Below are 23,654 nucleotides of genomic sequence, written 5' to 3' on the forward strand. Positions count from 1 at the left end.
AACAGTGCCAGAGTTCATATTGGAGGACAGGATTGTGGGGCAAGCTAATATTCACTCTGTGTGTATTGATTTTTCTTTTCTCTTCAGGGCCCTTTCATACTACACAATTATAGCACTATGGTTCTACTTTTAACTGCCATGGCAACATCTTATGGAAACCTGAAATTTGCAGTTCAGAGAGGTATTTAAAAATTCTAACCAGAGAGTTCTTGGGTCTCATGAAACTACAAATTTTAGGAGTCTGTCAGGTATTGTCAAGGCAGTTATAATGCGCTCATGGTGCTATAACTGTGTATTGTGAAAGGGCCCTCAAAATTAAAAAAACTGAGGCCAGGCCACCTTGATAACTAGGTGCCATCTGAGGACGTATCTTGGTTGGACCCACGGGACAAATGAATGGATAGAACCTGATATGCACTCGAGCTCTTAGACTTTGGACTCTTGGCACGTGCCATTTTAACAACTTTCCTGAACACTTGAAGAGAGATGAAAACACGTCGAAGTAGTACAGCTAGTGAATATATATTAGAGAAATCTGAGTAACAAATCCCTGTTCTGTTTTGTTCTGTTCTGTTTCAGGGCCATATTACTTATGATGATAAAGGCATTTCTGTATCTAACAGGGTTTTTATAAATATGTACAAAGAACATCCACTTCCTTGGAAGGGAAATCCTGCAAATATCACCTTCACAGAAACCTTCTTTGGGACCACAAAATGGGATGCAAGGCTTCAATTCCATCTGCACTGCCATAATTAATTAGTTTCCAAACTCACTTTTTTCTTTTCCTAAATACTATGTAGGACTGTAACATATATATCTCGCATTTGGAAAAAAGCTTTCTTTTTGGATATTAACTTCCAATATTCCCTAGTTAGCATGGGATTCCAGAATCACACACATAGCAAGCGTATCCCACAATCAGGGTCTCATAGCTGAGAAGACCCTCTCCCATGTTTTTGCACAGTGTATTAACTATAGTGGTGGGAGAATTCCATAAGTTGACCTCAATCTTAAACAGGGAGAGGGTCCCACTCATGTATCATGATCCCACCAGATCTGACTATTGATTATGCAGCTCTGATTTGATTTTGGTGATTCTCGTTTACCCTGGACATTACTGTTGACGAATTGCTGCATTAAAAGGCATCACTCCTCTTTTTCACCTCCCCACCCCCTAAAAAGGTTAGAGCTATTTTCTCAGGGTTCCCATTGGGTCTGTCAGTCTGGCAGCTATCAAACCTATCATATTTCACTGACATAAGATGAATTGTTTCCAAACCACTCTCAGGTTCCTGGTTGAGTAGACTCAAATTATTGTGGTGCCTTTAATGGCATACATACCTTTCCCAGCTTGGTGGCACCATTCAGCTCTACTAGATCACAATTCCCATCAATGGCAGATAGCATTGCCACTTATGGAAGATGTACATATGGATATCTGGAGTACACCATGATGTGGGTGCCTGGTTTGAACCATCTTGCTGACCAGTCATAATGTCAGATAGAGAAGGAAGTAGGTGGTTGTAGAACACTGAGGATGTTTCCCCTTCCCATGCCTTCACAACAGTTACTCAGAAAATGAGTACCCAAGCACATTCTGCACTTTCCTCGCCAGATGAAGAAACAAGAATTTTAATTTTCTTCAGAAAATGCGTTTTCCCAGGACACCTGCCCTTTGATGGCTTTCAAGTACCAGTTATCTCAGATGTACTTGGACATGCATGCATGATCACAAGCCAACGTGACTCCTTTTGCTACTCAAAAACACATCCAATTGCAAATTGCAGAGTAAAAGAGGAAAGCATGTCTCTATCCATATATTGTGCCATTAGAGCCTAGACTATTTTTCAGATTTTGAGAGATTATAGATGCTGTTGTCCTGCCATAATTGTGATTTGCCTGCATAGGATAATCCACTATGTAGCAGTTGTGAATATGAAGAGTTTCCAAGATTTGCTCATTTTTAATTGTTCCATATTCACAATTATGATGTCCTCATTATAGTAACACTATTGCTATGACTGTAACTATTCCCCCAATCCTATTTTACCAGGCTTTAGATGAATCAAAAAAGGAAGTCTGTTCTGCTGTTGATTAGTTTGGGGAGGTTCCTTAGTTAAGTATACGGTAGAGTCTTGCTTATCCAACCTTCGCTCATCCAACGTTTTGTATTATCCAACACAGTCTGCCTCCTGCCCGGATCCACAGCTGTTTCAATACATTCGGATGTTTGCATGCTAAATTCGTAAATACAGCAATTATTATTTATTTCTTTATTTACTGCATTTCTATGTTGCCTTTCTCAGCCCGAAGGCGACTCAAGGTGGCTTACTACATAACGTTACTGTGTACTGAACTGCTTTCTCTGTCCATTTGTTGTAAAACATTACGTTTCGGTGCTTAATTTGCAAAATCATAACATAATTTGATGTTTCCTTAATCTCTCCTTATTATCCAACATTTTTTATTATCCAATGTTCTGCCGGCCTGTTTATGTTGGATAAGCAGGACTCTACTGTACTTAGCTAAGTAGGTAATACAGGATTCCAGCCAATGCAAAATCATTGAGTAAGTTATCTAATTAAAACAATGGGGGATTAAAATACCCTATTTACTAAAATCTAATGCTCACCTTTTTGGCTAAATTACCTTGCCGAAACTAAGGGGTGCATGAGATTCGCATAATACAGTAATCTTACTGCTGAGCCAAAGCAAAAGGAGAAGCTGCTTCAGGAGAGCCTGGAGCTTCTATTTGAAGGATGTCACCTCTAATTTAATTGTTCTGGCTCAGTGCTATGCCAACCAGGAATTTGCAGTTTGGTGCCTCATCAGCATTACTTGACAGAGAAGGCTCAAGATCTTGGAAAACTACAGCCTCCAAGATTTAAAGTGGATTCTACAGCATAGATGCATCCTAAGGCTTTCTTTTCCTTTGCTGGAAGTTTTGTTGTTCTAAATTACAAAGAGTGCACTTTTTGCCATTTCGCAATACCTTCAACAGTAAATTATTATTATTTTTGTTTCAAGGTTTTGAAAATGGAGATGCAGATTAGATTCAATGACACATAAGACTGGAGTAAATATGGTAATAAAATAATGCCTGATTTGAAAGAATTGGAAATCTCAAAAAATGCATGTTTTTTCACGCTCATTGGGTGGGAACTAATACATTGCATTCCTACATCCAAATTTCATATACTGTCATTCTGTTAGTGGTAATAAGGCCTCTCCTCCACTCCTACAAACGAGGTGGATTAGTGTGCTCTTGTAGATGTTGTTGGACTGCAACTCCCAGCATTCCTTACCAGAAGTTATGTTGGGTATGATTGATGGGACTTGCAGTCTGACAAAAGACCACCTTTCCTTATACACTTTATTTAGAGTCTCTCTAGATTACACATTTATAGCAGTTAGACAACAGTTCCATCCCAGCAACATTGTAGGCTGCTGAATTTCAGGTGCTGAGCAATTCTAATTGTAGTTTTCTGAAGTAAAATGTCACAATCCAGGCAAAAAAGGAGGATGAATTGGCAGGCTTGGCGTAAACCCAAAGCCGGCAGAAAACTTAGGATTGGCAGAGGTACCCCACAGAAACTCTACAGGGAAAATGGGACAAAAAAGCCAAAGCAAACCCTTTTGCAGCAATTGGGGCCACTTAAACATACTAGAGGAGATCAGAAAGGGCAGAATTTAGGGGGAGGGGGGAACGGGGAATGCAATGGAGTATCCCCAAAAGGGCTCATTGGCCAGCTAGCATCCAAAACAGAGGCACTTCATATTAGAACTTTTTGATACAGATTCCACTTTACAAAATATCACCCAATAACAAAGTTGAATTTCATGCTTGGTCTATTTATACGTTTTTTTAAAAAAAAATGCAGCATTGGTGACCATCCGGTAAAAGTAAATGCCCTTTCCTCGGTGTCTATGTTTTGTCTCTTTCTGGCTCTAGGTTGGAGTTCTTCCCTCTCTCAGTGGCACTTTACCACCCAAGGAGAAGGCTTAAAAGGGAAATCCCAGGAATCACCCTTTCTTACCTGAACCGTAGCACAAACGAGCTGAACCGGCAATGTATGCTGCAGGGTGGACAACTTTATAACACTTTGATCCCCTTTGCTCACTATTAATACCTGACTGTGATCTTTGAGACACCACTCCCTCTTCACTTACCTTCCTGATTAAATTGGTTTCTTGGGTCACTGGGTTTTCAAAAAACAATTGTAATGAGCTTCAGTTGCTGGGCGTCTTGGAGTGTGGCCCCTGGATTAGCAAAGTCTTTGACTCATTAACTCTGAATGAGAATCTGGACTTTATGTGGGTGTTAACAGTTATTTGTTCTTCCTTTACACTAGCCACGGGGGCTTTCAATTTTATTGCACAGTGAATGGTTTTATAAGCTTTTCCTCTATGATTTTTCTCTACTTTTCAATCTACTTCTACCCAGCAGGTATTAGTTCAGGTAAGAAGAAAAACCAGATACAGGTTTATAAAGACCAGAAGTATTCTGGATTTTAGACACCCCCCTCTGATTTTGGCATACTTTTATTTGCTCATACTACATACATACATACATACATACATAATGGGATATCATTTATGCTCCATATATAGACTTTATATACATAGCCTAAATGTAATTTGCTGCATGAAACCAAGCTTGTGGACATTAGAATCATAGATTAATAGAGTTGGAAGAGACCACATGAGCCATCTAGTCCAACCTCCTGCCATGCAGGAAGAGCACAATCAATTCATTTTTGAACCACCAAAAAGCAAAGAAATTATTATTCAGCCACCTCTTGGACAGTTTTGGATTTTGAAGTATTTCAGATTTCAGAATTTCAAATAAGGGATGTTGAAACTGTACTACAAAGTATGTGCCTTGCTTTGATTAACAGGATTAAAGCAGCTTTGGGGTATATATATGATAAAGAAAACAACAAAATATAACTCTTTAATCATTGATATGGGACTATTCACTTATTTTTTCCTATTTTGCCCTATATCTAACAATTTCATAGTGCAATAAAAAAAGTGGAATTCTGGAGTTTGCAGTTTAGGCAAAGGTCCAAGAGCTCTTTGCCTAAAGAGTCAAAGTACCGCATCAGACAGGGCTTGGGAATTGTCCTAGGATGCTTCCCTGCCAGTCAAGCTATGCATGGACACACTACCCATCCAATGACATCACTGGACTTCTGACGGAGGCTCCACCCACAACTGGATTGGGCACATTGTATAACACTTTTCTCCCAACACAAGAGACTGCCCATGTTGTGTAGGCTCCAATGGAGCCAGCATGGATCCTTGCAGCTTGGGTGACACTTCCCACATATGATGGGTAAAGTGTTGCTATAAGGGAGCAGCATGCAAGCTGACAGATTCACCTTGCTGCCTCTCTAATTGGTGGTGAAGCAGGAAGCTTTTGCCGGCCTCATGTGATAAGGTCATAAATGGTCCTCCTCATATTATAACCCCTAGAATCCCATATGACGTTGTTGTGACAGTTAAAATGGAATAATAGTGCTATAACAACATAATGTGATGGGGCCCCCACCCTCATGTATGCACATGGTGTATATAATACCCAGTATTGGGCTGCAGAAGATGACCTGCAGGCAGATGTTCATGATTAGGCTGGCATAAACCTAGTAGAAACTACCTGTAGCTAATAGATAGAACCAATCATTGACTGCATGCGCTACATCCATACTGACCTCAACAACCATGACCCAAGCATGAGGTAGAGAACAGTGTGCTTTAGGGTTGTCCATTAGGAATATTTCAGGGCCAAAACCTGAGACCTAGGAATGAGCACTCACGATGTCACAAAAGACAGGCTCTGATGATGTCATGAGAGTGATGCTGCAAGGAGCAACCCTCTCATGATATCACAAAGATTGAAACGTTAAGCTATTCAAATAAAATAAATAAAAACATTAGCCAAACAACTGAGGAATATATTCACACACAGGGCACCACTCTCTCATTTCTTCTCCTTGTCCCCTTGACAGGTGAAGAGAGGTGAGACCTGAAATCTCTGGGTCAAAACCTGAGATCTGGGAGTCCCATATACTTTACAAGAGCTTGGCCTAGGTTGCATGTTCATGATTGTAATGGGAGAAATGAGACTAACCTATTACAAATTTATTATTTATTTCAAATATTTGTACCCCTGAAGAATGTCCAAGTTTGTGCACAATTATTTTTCTAATGCGTTAATTGGAGGTTGTGGGATTTGCCCCCACTCCCCCCCCCCCCCCCACACACACCATTGTAAAACAAACTTCCCCAACCGGGCCCCCTCCATGCTGGATGTGAGTAATGGGAATTGTTTTCCACATGTGAAGAGACACTGGGAGAGGATGGCTATTATAATGCCTCTGAGAAGACTTTATATTTGTGCAGTTGGCGTTGCTTTGGTTGGAGCTTGAAAGAAAAGAAGCCAGTGTTGTTCTGCTCACATCCCTGAAGCTTTCACAGGTGCCATGCCTGTTTCGGTGACAACAAAACTTTCATCCGAACTGCTGAGGCGTATATGTGTTGCGGGAATCTGTCAGAAGGCATTCAAATATCAGTGGGTAAAGTAAGCTGCCAAGTTACAGAGAGAGAAGATGTAAAGCCTCAAGAGAGAAGTACAAAGAGCTGAGCTATTCATTTACAACAGAAACTGTTTACTTGTGTTCTGGCACATTATTCATCACAAGTGGATTTGACCTTCTGGGAAACTGAGGCAAAATGTTCTAAATTTATAATGAAAATTTAGAAATGATGGTAGTAGTTCTTATTTAGTCTATGTGTGACTACTATGTAGTATAAGCTGCATATTCTGACATCATCTGTATGGAGGATGTCCGTATGTTTTACTCTATGGAGGACAGTCTCCTGTTTGACCAACTGTCAGAGGAAGAAAAGAGACCAGGGACCTTGGGGCTGTCCATCAATAGTGATTCTACAGATAGGAGATTGAGCAAATAGCACTCAGGTGGTAACCTGAGGTGATTACAGCCCTCCCTACTATGATTTCAGCCCTCCCTACTATGACTCTTTGAGCAAGCCTTCAGAAACAGGGCGTAATTAGACAAACACAGTATGATGAAATAACGAACACGGGACGGTTTAGATGATGTAAATGGATAAGGAGTTGAACTGGAAGACACTGATTATTATAGTTTTAAGTGGTTTTATATGGATTTCTTATTATGTGATATTAAATGTTTTTAATATGTATGTATGTATGTATGTATGTATGTATGTATGTATGGTGTGCCATCTAATTGTTGCCAATCTGTACGCAGCCCTGAGTTGCCTTCAGGCTGAAAAGAGCAGGATAAAAATGCTGCAAATAAATAAATAAATAAATTTCTACTTCTATTACAGTATATATATATATATATATATATATATATTCACACAAACATACACAAAGTATACACATACCTATGCAAATTTGTATCTCCTGTGATCCGATTTTTATTTTATTTTTATTTTTTTGCTGATGTACATCCTAGATTCACAATGCATAAGTTATCAACTGGCGCTCCTTACAGAGAGTGGTCAACCATCCTGTTTAGGGAGCTCCACTGGCTGCCGTTCATTTTCCGGACCCAATTCAAGGTGCAGGTTCTTACCTACAAAGCCCTAAATGGTTTGGGACCCACCTACCTGCGTGACCGCATTTCTGTGTACGAACCCACACGATTTCTTCGATCATCTGGAGAGACCCTGCTCACGCTCCCACTTCTGTCACAGGTGCGACTGGTGGGGACGAGGGAGAGGGCCTTCTCGGTGGTGGCCCCTCGTCTCTGGAATTCACTCCCTAAGGACATTAGGCATGCCCCAACTTTGTCAGTCTTTAGGAGGAGTCTGAAAACATGGTTATTCCAGTGTGCCTTCCCAGAATAAGAAACTCCCGGCAATCTGTCCTTAAATGCACTTTATTAATGACCTAGGTTTGTTTGCACGCCCATCACTTTCTGAAAATCCTACCTTAATCATATTTTACCTGCCATGTCCAGCATATTTTAAAATTTTAATTATTACATTTGGCCCAGCAATAAGTTTTTAAATGTCGTCGTGCTATCTTTAATGTTTATTGCTTATTTTCTGTTATGAGTTTTATTTACTGCTGGTATTATTGTTGTTTTTGCTTTTGTTATTGCTGTGTTGTGGGCTTGGCCTCATGTAAGCCACACCGAGTCCCTTGGGGAGATGGTAGCGGGGTACAAATAAATTATTATTATTATTATTATTATTATTATTATTATTATTATTTTGATCAAATAATAAACAGTAAATCTGATAATTATAAAAGTATTTTAATGGAGGAAAATTATTTCACTTGGTCATTGTCTGTCCATGTGTATAGATAGGGTGTCCAAATGTCTTGCATGACTGTGGAGCAATGACTGTGGAACAGAACAAACAACTCCGCATCTGTATGCTTGTCTATAATGCCCTGCCTCATGCACAAAGGAAGAATTGTTTAAAGCTACAGACAATGAGGTTGCTATTGCCAGTTTTGGGTCTAAAATTAATTTAGCTGCTTGTGCTTCATTTGTTTTATCATTTTATACTTATTTAGAAATTCTTTTGACATGAAATAAAAAGTCTATGTCTTACTTTACTTTCTGAAGGTCTGCTCTCAACATAAGGAACCACAAGAAGATATTAGGGACCTTGAAGCTGTCCTTCAATAATAAGTCCTTGGACTACAGTGAACAGGATTTATATTTATATGAGAATAATAATGTATCACTTTGTCTCTCTGTGTGTATGTCTATCAATCATCTATCTATCCACACACACATGCACAAAGACAATATACACATAGCTATCTATATTTTATGCAAATAAAGTATATGTATGCAAAACTTCTATGAATTTTCAAGATTTTCTAGAGTGACTCTTTAATGACTTTCAGTGGAAGTTATTTACTTAAATAGGGTCTGCCATTATCCATAGTTTCCCATTCCCAAGAAACATATCCCTCAGGAATACTGGAATCATACTGCATTGCCTTTTGGACTAAAGTTTCTAGAATGGCAGTAGGCATGTTGTTAAGAGTTTGGGGAGTTGTAGTCAGGGGCGGCTCAACCCATTACGCAAAGTAAGCATTTGCAGTATAGTTGATTTTGCCCAGGGGCGCTCTTGGGGGGAAAATAGACCTTGACATATGCGAATTGTAGTTACTGGGATGTATAGTTCACCTACAATCAAAGAGCATTCTGAACTCCACCAATGATGGAATTAAACCAAATATGGCACACAGAACTCCCACGACAAACTGAAAATATATATCAGTGATTGGGGGGAGGGGGGGCAAAATACTGTTTGCAACCTTTGAAAATTACCTAGGGCCGCCTCTGGTTGTAGTTCAAAATACTAACTTTTCACGCTGTGCATTCTCCCTTCTCATTCACAATGCAAAAGGGTGTTCGTGTTGCTTCAAATATATGTGGTGTCTCCCATAAGACCCCTCCCATAAGACCTCATGGGCATATATCTGAGGCCCATTCATAGATATTTTTTTAGACAAGTCCATTTATGAAGAATTCTACTGGATCAGAAACCAGAAGACCATCTAGTCCAGATATCAAGAAAACTTTTTGCCAATAATGGGCAGTCAGATATTCCCAAGGGGACCCAGTGGGTCTTAAAATCAACATTTACAGATGTTCTGAAATCTCCAGCAGCTATGCTAGATGGGAAATTCTGGAAAAGTGACTTTTCACATGTTATGTGGCTTAATTTCCCATCAGCCTAGCCAGCCTGTCTAAGAATATGTCATGATGAGAGAAGTACTTCAGTCTTTGGAAGGTCACATTTTCCCCACCTTGATCTCACCCATTACCTATTAAGAAGTATATGGTAGTTTTATTTAGCCATCACAGCTAATAATAGCTCTCAGTTAAGCTATAAAAGAAAGTATTGCCAAGGGAGGCTCATAGAATTTGAACCTATTGCTCCAAGTCCTAGTCTCCAGGGCAGCAGAAAACAAGCCTACTCACTCTTCCTTATGACATCCTTTCACATATTTAAACATGGCTATCATGTTTCCTCTCAACCTTCTCTTCTTCAGACTAAATATAACCAGCTATTTAAAACACTCCTCATAGGGCATGGTCTCCAGATCTTTGGTCATTTTAGTTGCCTCCTCTGGGCACCTTTCAGCTTCTCGACATCTCTCTTGAATTGTGGTGCCCATAACTGGACACAGTATTCCAGCGGAGGTCTGACCAAAGCAGAATAGAGAGGTGCCATGACTTCCCTTGATCTAGACCAGTGGTTCCCAGCCTGTGATCCATGTACCACCAGTGGTCTGCAAGAACTAAATGTGGGTTCAAACTGAATTATATGGGAACGTAGACAGGACTTTATAGTCATTTCTAGGTTTCCCCTTCTCATGAGTTTGCCTTACCCACCCCCACTTAAAATACCATAAGCTAGTTTATAGCTACATCACACAATTGTAGCACTTGGATACTACTTTAAATACCGTGTTTCTCTGCTACAGAATCCAGGGATTTGTAGTTTTATAAAGTAATTATAATGATCTAATACAAAGACTTTCGGTGCTGTAGTTCAAGGAAGAGGGAATATTTAGAATTTCACTAACCTACAAATTCCAGAATTCTATAAGTTGTCATGTAGTTGTCATGGATACTGGGCCCTTCTGTGGATACCAAGTCCCATTATATAAAGTGGTGTAGTAAAATGGTGTCCCTTGTATAAAATTGCATGATCAAGCTTTGCTCTTTGGATTTTTAAAAATACATTTCCACAATACTTCTGAGAATTCTGTTTGGCAAGGAATACTAGCGATTAATAGCAAGTTTGCAGATTAACTTACCAAAGCAGCTGAAAACAAGTACAGAGGTGTTTTATTGTTCATCCTGATCAAAGATGGAGACTTGTGGGCTCATATCACCCTGAAGGACAAGTCTGAGAAACATGTGCTCTGTAGGGAGCTAAATAGAGTCTGCTTCATTGTTGTAATTTGAATCCTCCCTCCCTGGCCCAGGCTCTTGGCAGTGGTGAGGAGCCACTAGAGGGGAGGCTGCCATGAACCCAGCAGGGGATGATGGAAGTATGGGATCCACATTCCTGAGGACAGTGGGGGGCCTGGTGAGGAGGAAGCTTGGCTTGACAAACCAGTTCTGACTTGGGCAAGGAAATAAACATAAGGGTCCTCTTTCTTTGCTGAGTGATTGCCTAACTCTTGGGCCCGAAAACAGTTTATATATTTTGGATTTGGGAAATAAGTGCAACAAGTATATTATGCAGAAATGAAATACAGCAGCTGGTTTTTTTTTGGTTGGCTGTCACCCCAGATAGACAAAAGGCTTTGGAATTCCTTTGTTTGTGAGACATTGCCTGGGACTGGTTCACAATAGCAAGGTCATTTAGCTTTTAGCTTAGGCCAGGCAAAGGTCAATGCCCCTTGTAACATGGATTCCAGCTTATTTGTTTCCTGTCCATTTTTTGTTGTTGTTTATTCGTTCAGTTGCTTCCAACCCTTCGTGACCTTATAGACCAGCCCACGTCAGAGCTCCCTGTTGGCCATCACCACCCCCAGCTCCTTCAAGGTCAAGCCAGTCACTTCATGGATACCATCCATCCATCTTGCCCTTGGTCAGCCCCTCTTCCTTTTTCCTTCCATTTCCCCCAGCATCATTCTCTTCACTTCTCTAAGCTTTCCTGTCTTCCCATTATGTGGCCAAATATTTTCATCTTTGCCTCTACTATCGTTCCCTCTAATGAGCAGTCGGGCTTTATCTCCTGAAGTATGGACTGGTTGGATCTTCTTGTGGTCCAAGGCACTCTCAGAACTTTCCTCCAACACCACAGTTCAAAAGCATCTATGTTCCTTTGCTCAGCCTTCCTTATAGTGAGGCTCTCACATCCATAGGTTACTATGGGGAATACCATTGCTTTAACTATGCGGATCTTCGTTGCCAGTGTGATGTCTCTACTCTTCACTGTTTTGTTGAGATTAGTCATTGCTCTCCTCCCAAGAAGTAAGCATCTTCTGATTTCTGACTGCAGTCTGTGTCTGCAGTAATATTTGCACCTAGAAATACAGTCTGTCACTGCCTCCATGTTCTCTCCCTCTATTTGCCAGTTATCAATCAGTCCAGTTGCCATAATCTTGGTTTTTTTAAAATGCTTAACTGCAATCCAGCTTTTGCACTTTCTTCTTTCACCTTGATTAGAAGGCTCCTCAGTTCCTCCTTGCTTTCAGCAATCAAAGTGGTATCATCTGCATATCTAAGGTTGTTAATGTTTCTTCCAGCAATTTTAACCCCTGCCTTGCATTCATCAAGTCCCGCACATCGCATGATGTGTTCTGCATTCAAGTTGAATAGGTTGGGTGAGATTATACAACCCTGCCATACGCCTTTCTCAATCTTGAACTAGTCTGTTGTTCCCTGGCCTGGTCTTACTGTTGCTACTTGGTCATTATACAGATTCTTCAGGAGAAAGACAAGAACTTGCCACAATTTATTATGATCCACACAGTCAGACTTCAGAATAGCCAATAAAACAGAAATAGATGTTTTTTTGAAATTCCCTGCCTTTCTCCATTATCCAGCGGATGTTGTTCATTTATGCTTTAAATATATAAAACCAGATAAGATGTGTATAGATATAGCCAGAGAGAAAGGGGGTCCATGCTGCTGCTAGTCCTGTCACAGGGTGACCAAGACCTTACCCTTTTATATAATTTACTAGCAAACTATAGATACCTAAACTATAGATGCTTTTTATTTTTATTTTTTTTGGAGGGAGGGTAGTGGTGTTCGATAACATAGGTACAGTGAAGTATACAGCTTCCTGGCATCAGCATAACATAAATTAGTTTTGTATTCACCGTGCTCCAGTGGGTTTTGGGGAAGAGGTGTGGCTTTCAGTGTTACAACGATGCCTTGAACCTGTCCTTCAGAAACTTATCACCTTTCTGACTTGGAGATCTTCATTCACTTTGCTTGGAGAAAATGAGAGAAGGGAAAGTGAATAATTTGTCTCCCAAATTGTTTTAGAACTTTCCTTTCAGAGAAACTACTGCAGTTCCCTTTAAGACAGTTTGCAGATATGTTACTTAGGAACACCTCTATGCTGTCTGTCATTTCCATAGCAATTGTGATTAAAGAACATAGGGAGATTAAGCACATCCATTTTTAAGATGCCTCAAATGGAAAGGTTCCTTTTGCACTGACAGTCAGAGACTCGGTTAGGGAAAGAGCAAGCAGCCACGAACTCTCTTTATAGCATCTATCTCTGTTCCTGGAGCTTGGATAAAAGGAGCCTGGCAGGTAGACAGTCCAACAGGTGTTTTGGGTGGGCAGTTAGTAGGTTGTTTTAAGGAAGAGGCTTGGGGTTCTGTTTCAATGCCTACTTAAGACTTTTAATTATGGACAGTGAGGGAGCTGCTGCATTCACCCACAACCACTGGTATGCTTGTATTCGTGCTTGAGGATGTGGGTAGCTAAATCTGCAGCAAGTACAAATTGGTTGCCCTGTTGGATGAGAAGGTCCAGCAATTTCAGACCCATATAGCTACTTTTCAGCATGATGTTTTTCTTGGACAGAGTGGAGCAGACTGTTCTGGATGAGGAACTTGCAGAGAGAACAAAAGTTGTAGCCTTTAGTTTGTTTGTTTGTTTGTATTTTCGATGACAGTCCAAAGCAGGTATGAACTTTTGGATTTTCATACATTGACATGGATGCTGTTGAAGCAGATTGGTTCTGAGAAAATGTGAGTCGTTTTTCCAAACAATGAACTAGGGGCAGAATCAAACTTTGAGAGTTTTGCACATATATCCCTAGATTTTACACAAAGGGAAATGCACAGAGGCAAGAAATGAATGCCACTGGTAAATGTGTGTCGGAATCAATATTTGTTGGCAAATGTCAGTGTTGGCAAGTATCAGTAGAACAAGGTGTGCTGTTTCCTGTGGGATTGTGGTACATGTTATTATCAAATGAATGCTCTTAATGGTCCACTGATCTTGCTTATCATTTTTTAGAATTATAGGTCATGGAGGACAATTAAGCTTGTTGTAAACTCAAGCACTGTGATAATGTGAAGATTAAACATTGTGAGGTTTTGTTTTTGTGACTCATTAAGTTCTTCGATGCTGCATCAAGGTCTAAGGCAGTGGTTCTCAACCTGTGGGTCCCCAGGTGTTTTGGCCTACAACTCTCAGAAACCCCAGCCAGTTTACCAGCTGTTAGGATTTCTGGGAATTGAAGGCCAAAACATATGGGGACCCACAGGTTGAAAACCACTGGTCTAAGGAGATATTTTTCTTTTCAGTTTTTAGACTCTTGAATACAGAATAAATCACAATAAAACTTGAATTGTAGAACCAAGAACAAGTAGTGTGTGCCATCAAAACATGAAATGGTGAAACCAAAGTGAATAATCACATTATTTGCCCATCAAATAAATTCAAGAAACCCCCAGTTTCTGCCATTAGAAATATATTTTAAAAACTGAAATATTTGAATCAATTCAAGGAGGCATGTGATCAATTCCAGAAATATGGTGATTGTCTAGACCTTGGTTGGCCTGCAACTCCCATCATTCCATCCCACTAGCTATACTGAGGGGACTGATGGGAGCTTCAGTGCAATAATATTTGGAAGGCCACTAGTCACAATTTATCACACGTGATGGCATAAATTCATTATGGAATAACAAAGTTATGCTATCACATGGTTTGGTTTTAAAAGCTATTTCATTGGCAGGTATGCATATATATAGATTGTCATGGCAATAAATCTGAAATGTAAGCAAGATCAGCATGCTCTTTAATCTGCAAACCTGACCTTGGTGCTATGTGTATATCTTTATGCATGCTACTTTCAGATTTTGGAGACATTTATTTCAAATCTAATTTCTCCCTCAATTGGGAAGCAGCTGATATTTCCGTCCTCTCCAAAGAGCAATCCCCAGTGCAGGAGCCAGAAGTGTATCCCAGTCACATTTCCCTATTATACTAAAGATTGCTCCACAAACAGGTTGATGGAAACATCTATCTTCTCCTTCCTGACTGAAAGACAAACAGACCCAATTGTTCAGAATAATATTGGGGGACATCACAGTCATTATGCACTTCTTAAACTAGGGAATATATAGGGGTCATGAATATGAAGCAGTCATGAATGCATAACAAATTAGAATTCCAGCCTTAGTTTTATAAATTCCAGACTTAGTTTCACAAAACATAACCATAAAATGTCACAGTGTGTTAAGTGTTGTCCCATATACCTGTCACCTACACATATCACCTAAGATCAGCAATGTACATTTTGTGTATGTATGCAGCAGGAAGTCAGGGATGGGAATTATGCAGCCGGTCAGAGGTCTTTGGACTCAGCAAACTTGATCAACATGACCCATGGTGAGGAATGCTGGTGGTGCAGGTCCAACAACATCTAGAGGTCTGTATGATTTCCTGAGATAAGCGAGGGTCACAACGGCTGCATGAAGCAGCTGCCTCAATCTAGATCAGACCTGCACACCATACAGCCCACAGGCTGCATGTGGTCCCCATAAAGATTTTGCATGGCCCAAAGAAGTTCTGAGTCTAAGGACTTCATCCCATGAGGTGGGGGAAGCATCACATCTCCATCGCATTATGTCCCGTAGCGTTAGAAAACAAAGCGTAGTTTCTCATTCCACATCCAACATTCTTTCTGACCCTGTGTTCCAAAATTATCTGTTTTCAGATTTATCATACTTTTTTAAAAAACAACAATAACATCCTGAGATCTTTGAAATCATGAAAAAATGAAATCTCACAAGTTTGCGGGTTTTTGAACTTTGAGGTGCTGAAGTAGGGATCTCCTGAAGTAGTTCAATTTCTAATGAATATGTAAAATAAAAAAAATATTACGGAAGAACCAAGCTTCTGGATTTGAGATTACCGGGCATCACTGCTTTGCTCAACACCACCTATAGTTACACACATTTAGCCATGTCACCAAATTGATTAAATGCAGGTAAATGAGAGAGCTCCCATCCCATGTGTTATTTCACATTTTCTCCCATTTCATAGTGATTCCTGAGATTATTTCCGCCCATCTTCTAGCCCCCTCCTCCATTTCTTAACATTGTCAAAATTTCAGCAACTGAGCATGATGGACATGCAAGGAGTGGGGGTATCTCTCTGCGTCATGTGATGGGCACCAATTAACTACTTTTTCAAATATTTTAGAAGTTTGTTTAGAAGAAATGGAGTGGGGGCTCATGGGATAATGTTCTAAGCCTTAGAGGGGGGGGGGTCACACACAGCACTACAGCAGAGTAGTGAGAGGAATCCACAGTCTCCAACTCCATCAGCAATTGTTCCACCTTCCAAAGAACTAAATTGGCTACAATATTTACAAATTAAAGAAACTTTAAAGGTAGATCTAAAAGTGGGATTTAGCGAACAGGACACATGCTGGGACATAATTATGAAAAAGGATAAGAAGCTGATTAGCACTCTATACCGAAGCCTGCTAGAATGGAGTAACGAAAAGGAACTAGTAAAAGAAAACATGGTTAAGTGGGCCAGAGATATTGGCCATTCTATACTACTAAGCGAATGGGAACAAGTATGGAAGGTCAAGCTAAAATACACTAGAGCCAGCAGTGTAGTAGAGAATTGGTACAAAGTTTTCTATAGATGGCACTTGACACCTGTCCAATTAGCGAAATTTAGTAAAAACTACAATACGCATTGCTGGAAGTGTGGAAAAGAGGCTGGAACATACTTCCACTTGTACTGGAACTGTAAAATGATCAAAAAAATTTGGACAACGGTTCATAAGCATACACAAAATATCATCAAAACAAAGTTTGATTTCAAACCTGAATACTACCTACTGAACATAACGGATCTAGGCCTAAAGAAAAATGAAGAAAAATTTTTGTTTTACCTATCGTCGGCGGCCAAAATATTAATAGCACAAAAATGGAAAAGTAAAGAGATTCCAACGGATGAAGATTGGATAAAGAAGATAATAGACTTCAAGAACTGTGACAGACTATCGGATCAATTAGAGGAACAAAACATATCCAAGCAAATAAACTGGAATAATCTGGAAGAATATCTGAAAAACAAACTCAAATTAGACATATAAGGTCTATGGGTAAGAAGAACTAGAGTAGTAAAAAATAAGAAAAAGGAACAATGAAATGAAATAATTATTCCTCTGTGGACTGAACGGAAGTGATGCACACACTTGTTTGACCTGCACCCCCTAACTCCCCCCCCCATCCTTTTATCCTATCCCCCCATCTTCTCCTTACCTCTCTATCCTACCCTCACGGTCTGTCTAAATCTCATAACTTTCTATCACAATGATTGTTCTCCCTCTTTCACTGTAAAGGAAAATGGCATATATATATATATATATATATATATATATATATATATATAGCAATTGTTCCACCTTCTAGCCCCCCTTCCACAAAGCTTCAGGCTTTGTTCTCTCATTCCTCTTATCTGGCAGTCTTGGGTTTGCTATTTGATTCTCATTGAACCATTTATTTTCTTATCTACTTGTTCTGCACCTTCAAGGCTGAATTTCTCTTTAAATAAATGAGACACAATCTCTCAATTAAGTTATAAAATTAGCTGTTGTGGGGAGGAACTCTATGACTTTTCAGTCTTATCTCTTCTCTCTTAATCTGATTTCACTCTCTTATTGGCATTCCTGTTTTCTTGGTACATCCCCATATGTGACTTCCATTATCTCCAAGCAAAAATGCCAAGCCCTGTGAAATAGGTTCATCACACAGGCACCCCTTTTGTACTTTGATGTTACTGAAGACATAAAGAACAAGAGACATGAAAGGGAAAAGCAGTCAGATTGACATCCAAGGCAGCTGTGCTGTGTTTTATATTTTATTTCCAAACGTGTTGCTTTCATGATACAATTTTACATGGCTAGGGAGGAAGCCCACAGACCTCTCTGTCCTCCACCAACAAACCAGGGGGAAAGGGACAAACGTTTTATTAACCAACCAAAACAAATGCTCTCCAGAGCCTAGGCCACCACATGTACAATCAAAGAACTGCTATGCAGATTTGCAAGATAACTATCACTTTGAGGAAAGAGGTGAAGACTCTTCTTTCCAGGAACATTCTGAGCTTCAAGGCAGTGCTGAGCGCTTGCTGTCAATAGCAGCAATTCAGCAGATTCCGGGAAGGCATGTGAGAGACTGACACTTCACTCCATTTACTCAGTGTCTTTCTCCTTTTGGCACACATCCCTTATTGAGGGTTTGGGAATTTGATGGTTTCTTTCCTTACCGAAAGAGGCAGGTAGAAATGCCTCCAGGCATGGAACTTGCCTTCTTCACCACTTACAAATTGGTGAAACATTACTAGACTGAAATCATTGACCAGGGAGATCTATACACAGTTTTGTGTATTTCTTTTATTTATTTATTTATTTATTTATACACAATACCACAACATTTTTGGAGGGCAGAGAAACTTTCCGTGTAATCAAGCTGAGCAGAACAGTAAGGGAAATCATGGTTTGGATGAACCATGATTTGTTGTTTATACCATGAATTGCTAGGGACATATCTCAGATGTTGGTTTCTGTGTCACAAAATGTGGGTAAGGAAGCCAGGATTCGTAAGCCAACTTCCAATCATGGATTCAGCTTGGTTTTGAATATACATAATCTTGTTAGCAGCGGTTGATTTGGACATCATAACCAATCCATTCAATAAATCACATGATGGTTTATTGTGAGATTACTATTAAAAGGAAGAGGTGTGTGTGTGTGTGAGAGAGAGAGGTGGGGGATATAGAGCTTTCCTTTGATGGCAAACCCTCTTCTACACTGGACCAAATCCAAAAGAAAGCAAGCCCGTTTATATTTTTAAAGCCTGGTTCCAATATAAATCCATATAAAAACAAGAACAGAAAACCCAAAAATCTCTCAACCAACAAACCGGCTATTTTTATGATTAATAAATAGTACAGACATCCATTGAGTCACAAAGGAGGTGGAACGTCTATAAACAGTATTGATAGAAAACAGGAGACAAGTCTTTGTAAAAATCCGTGTGACAAATAGAAAACCTGGACCCTGGTTTGGCAAGCTATACATAAATAAATTGGACATAAATAGTGTAAACAAGCTCTTTTTTAAAAGACTAATACATCATATTAAGAGAATGATGATCAGACAAAGGACTTTGCATTCAGAAAAAGGACCTGCACTTTCACAAGCGAAAGAGGTTTCCCTTTCTTTATCACCCCATCCCCTCCTTTCTTCTTTTTTGCACAAAACCATGCCTTGGCTTGTGTTGGCTTCTCAGCCTCATGATTCGTTAGCTAGATTCTTGTAAACACATTAAGCTGTTCTGAAGACAACTTGGCCCAATCTCTCACTTTCCACGTCAATAAGGGACTTCAATGCAGCGTGGCCTTTGCTTGGCAGGAGTTGTGGGTTGCCACCCATTCTGGGCATGGAACAGTATCTTCCATCCCTATGAAAGGAGGATGGGGGCCAAAAGGCAGCTCTGAGCAAAGGCTGCAGCAATTCTACCTTTGCTCAGGTATCAAAATGTGAAAGATCAGGAGGCTTAATGGAGCCCTTTCCCTCTCAGAACTACAAGTAATGGAATGTACTGGAGAATAATTAAAACCTTCCTCTTTTCTTACTTGAAATTAAACCAGCCGAAAGGTTTCTGGGCCAAGCATTGGAAAGGGGCATCTGCCAGACAACTGCCAGCCACCTCTGTTGGTTGCAGGAAGAAAGCTCGCCAGTGTAAACATTAAGTCTGTTTAGTTTAACAATTAAGCTACAGTGTTCTGTGCTAATAAGGCAGTAAATGGAACATTTTCACCACTCTAGGTGAGCAAGACACACAAACACATGAAGGGAGTCTGAGTTTGGAGACAGAAATAGCACCACGACACCAGTCATTTCCAGATTAAGCACAGCTCTCTCCACCAATAGACTTAGCAGCCCAGTCAAACATTCAAACAGGTATGTGGCACAGTCTTCTGCAGGACTGTATCGTTTCAGAATACATGGGGAAGGGGGCATCCCTAGCTTGATAACAACCTTATCACAAAATCACCCTGTGCATTTGGAAAATGTAATACATTAGGCATGGAGACTCTTTTTGAGAAGTCATACTTTCAAACAGATGAGCAATCTGAGGCAATGCTGACATGAAAGGGCTGTACCATGTATCTTTATGAACACTCAAATGTCTTCTCAGATCTAAAAGTGGGCAAGGGAAGGCGAAGGTGTCAAGAGCAAACAACATTTCACATCAAGAGCTTTATACGTTCTGTATTATGCACAGTGGAATTAAATAGATCCAGCAATGTCTCGGCATCTACTTACACTTCGAGTGAAAAATGGATGCACAGCATGAAGATTTCCATTAGTGATCTGTCTTCTATTATGATATGAAATGATGTAGTGGTTTCGGGCATTCCAGTTTGCAGAAAGCAGTACTAAAGATGGTAATAATACCTATGAGGTCTGAGTTTGTACAAGGATATAGAACTTTTAGTCTTCCAGGTGATGTTGCACTTGAATTTCCATCAGTCTCCACCAGTACAACTAATGATCATGCATGATGGGAGCTGCAGTTCATCACCTTATGCACAGCTGCAAGTTCTTCCCCCATGTACAATGTATACTGTACACAACATTATTCCTATACTGTCTGTAGTATTTCTTATTGTAGCCTTCGGCCCATGCTTGGGGTGCGGGGGTGGGATTTGCATAAAATATATACTTCCCATACTTGACCATTATCTCGCAGTGCTAATATTAACTTTGTTAGGCTTAGCTCTGTCTACTTCCAACAGTGATTAAACATCATCAGCATTTTGTCGCCATGCTTAAAAACGCAATAAGAACTTGTGCAATAAGGGCCAAAATGTAACTGTTGGTTGCCTAGGTTATCACTTCCCTTAGTTATAGAGAAATAATACATGAGCATCCAAGGTGTTCTAGGGAAACAAATATGTGAAAACACATATAAAATTGCCAGTTGTCTCTATGTATGTAGATTTTTAAAAGAAAAAATCAATTGCATTTTGATTTGTTTGAATAAATGCAAATGTTAAGAATATAGTGATTCATTTTTTCTACTTCCCAAATACAAAAATTTGGTATCAACAACTCAGGATTTCAATTGCAAAGAATGTTTTCTGCCTATTTTTGAAAAAAGAAACAGAAAAAGAAAAAAGAGCATATTTAGCCAAATGTCATTTGTTAAAGTGAAGGAGGTGCAATACACAACTTATGGAAAGATGTATGTGTCTATGCAAATAAGTAAATCATGACTTCTGTATTCACAGGGGATAATGTCCAAGACCCACAGTGAATATCCAAATCTGTGTATAAATAGTGAATATAAAAGTTGACTATACTTTGGCCAGAAGCATACCATAGAATTGCACTGAGAACTTTAGACTTGTGTTGTTTACAGGTTACTTCTGGGAGATTTGTTGATGACTCCTCAAGGAAGGATTGTCAAGTTAGCAGAAGTCCAGGATAGTGATTCAGAAAGAGTGGTAAATTAGTGTGTCCTGTGCCAACTTGGGATAACATGACTACTGGGGAAAGCATTGAGTTGATTTATGGTATTTTGGTGTTTATGGCAACCTAAAGCAAATCTATCACCTTTTTTAGGCCTGAGAGTAGATGAGTCAACAAGATCACTAATTAAATTTCTATGCTCAAGGAAAAAATCAAACTCTAGTCTTCAGAGTCCGAGTCCAACTCTCACACCACTACACCACACTGTCTGAGTAACCAAGAATCTTAACCGTAACCAATTGTGATAGCATTCAAAGCCATAAATGTTTGGCAACTTGATACCTAAGGGAGCACATCTTCTCTGTGTCCTACCAGTGTGAGCAATACATTGTTAGATGACATGGAAGAGGGCCTTCTTAACTTTGGCACCTATGAAATACCCACTCTAAGGTCTGATTTGTACCAATATTGGTGTCATTCCAGTGCCAAGTCAAAATATGGCTTCTAATTAATGCCTTTGGGACCTATTGACTTTATCCAACTTGCACATGTGATATAATTGGCATTGTTTTTAATTTATTTTAACTGGTTTTATATTGTCGGTTTTTCAGTGAAAAACAATTTAATGTAGTTTTCATCTCTTTAAATGATTGTTTATTATCTTGAATTTTACTATATGCTGTTCTTCAGATATACATATCCTAATGAATGAACAGATTAAATAAATAAATAAATAAATAAATAATAGAGGTGATTACATCAGCAACACACTGCTGCATAGATGGCAAGTGATGCTGCACTACAGGGAAGCCACATGTTCCCCACAATGTATTGTTGAAGGCTTTCATAGCTGGAATCTTTGACCCTTTGAGGATGGCTGCCATAGATGAAGGCGAAACGCCAGGAGAGAATGCTTCTGGAACATGCCCATACAGCCCGAAAAACTTACAACAACCCATGGTCTCCACAGTTGGCCTAAGAAGGAGCACAGCTTTAGCTTTTTTGTCATGAAAGAAGAAAAACAAGTTAAATTCAAACCATGAAGAACCACTAACTTTGTCCTGCAGTCCACAAAAACCAAGAAATGTTTATACGAGAAGCATATATAAATATGTGGGCCCTCAGGCTGTGTCAGAATGTGGAAGGAATTGTAGAGCTGTGTTCAGGATGGTGGTCAGGTTAATGTGGGGAAAGTGGCAAAGCCCATGGACTTCAGGGCCCTGTTTAAGGCTGGTTGGCTTATCTCTGTGTTTGTGTGTGTGTTTGACTCTTCCCCTTCCCCAATGAGATAGTTGCCAGGAAACAAGACAGGCATACAACAGAATATGCCTAAAGGACGCTCTGAGTAGGGTTGGCAAAGTATCTCTTGCCTCATTCCTCTGCTCCCAAACCCTACTGGGAAGAAGCCTGCATAGCATTTTGCCACTGTTTGGACATATCACTGCCAAGACAAATGAATTCGGCACCACAGCAATGGGAACAGAAGAACCGTAAAAATAACCATAGAAATTTCTCTTTTCTCTGATTACAAAGATACAAAAATGTATAAAACCCTTCCCCTGACCCTCCCTCTGCAGTCACCCCACCCCTTCATGTTTTCACAGAGTCTAGAAAGGTTTCAGAAAGGAAGATTTCAATTGGTCTGTTTTGGATATGTAACTAAGGGGGTTTACCCATGGTGTGGTTAACTCCCCTCCCAATTTGGGATTCTCTCTCTGAATGTGGAGAGTGGCCAGCATGACACGGAGGTACCAAGAGACACCTTAACTTCATAGCCAGGTCTGTGCATTTTCCCTGACTCTCACTACTCGAGTGCTGAGGGAGGCACAGTTGATTCAGGCCTCCATTCAGACCCAGTCCTTTCCTTGTAGGTGCCTGGGGGGATCCCAGTCCTCTGTGGAAGCGTCTGGCCAATCATTCCTGTGTCTTCCTTGGTTCTCACAGCGGTTGTTGGGCTCCTCAGGAATGACCCTCACTTCTTGTAATTCTTCTCAAGGGAAGCAGGGAGAGAAAAAACCATAATTAAGATTCTCTTCTTTAAAATGAAGACTGAATTCAAAATCAGCTGAATATATTAGTGGAACTCTACCGCCTGCATTATGTTGGTTGTTCCCAAAGAATTGGGATTG

The 23,654-nt window shown here is 40.0% G+C and overlaps 1 protein-coding gene across 3 annotated transcripts in view; it reads right to left on the bottom strand.

Moving 5' to 3' along the window:
* Nucleotides 1–17,890: 17,890 nt before the first annotated feature.
* Nucleotides 17,891–23,654, bottom strand: part of CELSR3 (cadherin EGF LAG seven-pass G-type receptor 3) — a 110,702-nt gene continuing 104,938 nt past the window's right edge. For all 3 annotated transcript variants that reach the window (XM_067463514.1, XM_060766161.2, XM_060766160.2), the window contains one exon: nucleotides 17,891–23,512. In XM_067463514.1, coding sequence (XP_067319615.1) covers nucleotides 23,485–23,512 — 28 coding nt within the window. In that variant the 3' untranslated portion in view covers nucleotides 17,891–23,484. The remainder of the gene's footprint in view (nucleotides 23,513–23,654) is intronic.

This window comes from Anolis sagrei, chromosome 2 (assembly GCF_037176765.1).
Source record: "Anolis sagrei isolate rAnoSag1 chromosome 2, rAnoSag1.mat, whole genome shotgun sequence".
Classification (NCBI taxonomy): Eukaryota; Metazoa; Chordata; class Lepidosauria; order Squamata; family Dactyloidae; genus Anolis; species Anolis sagrei.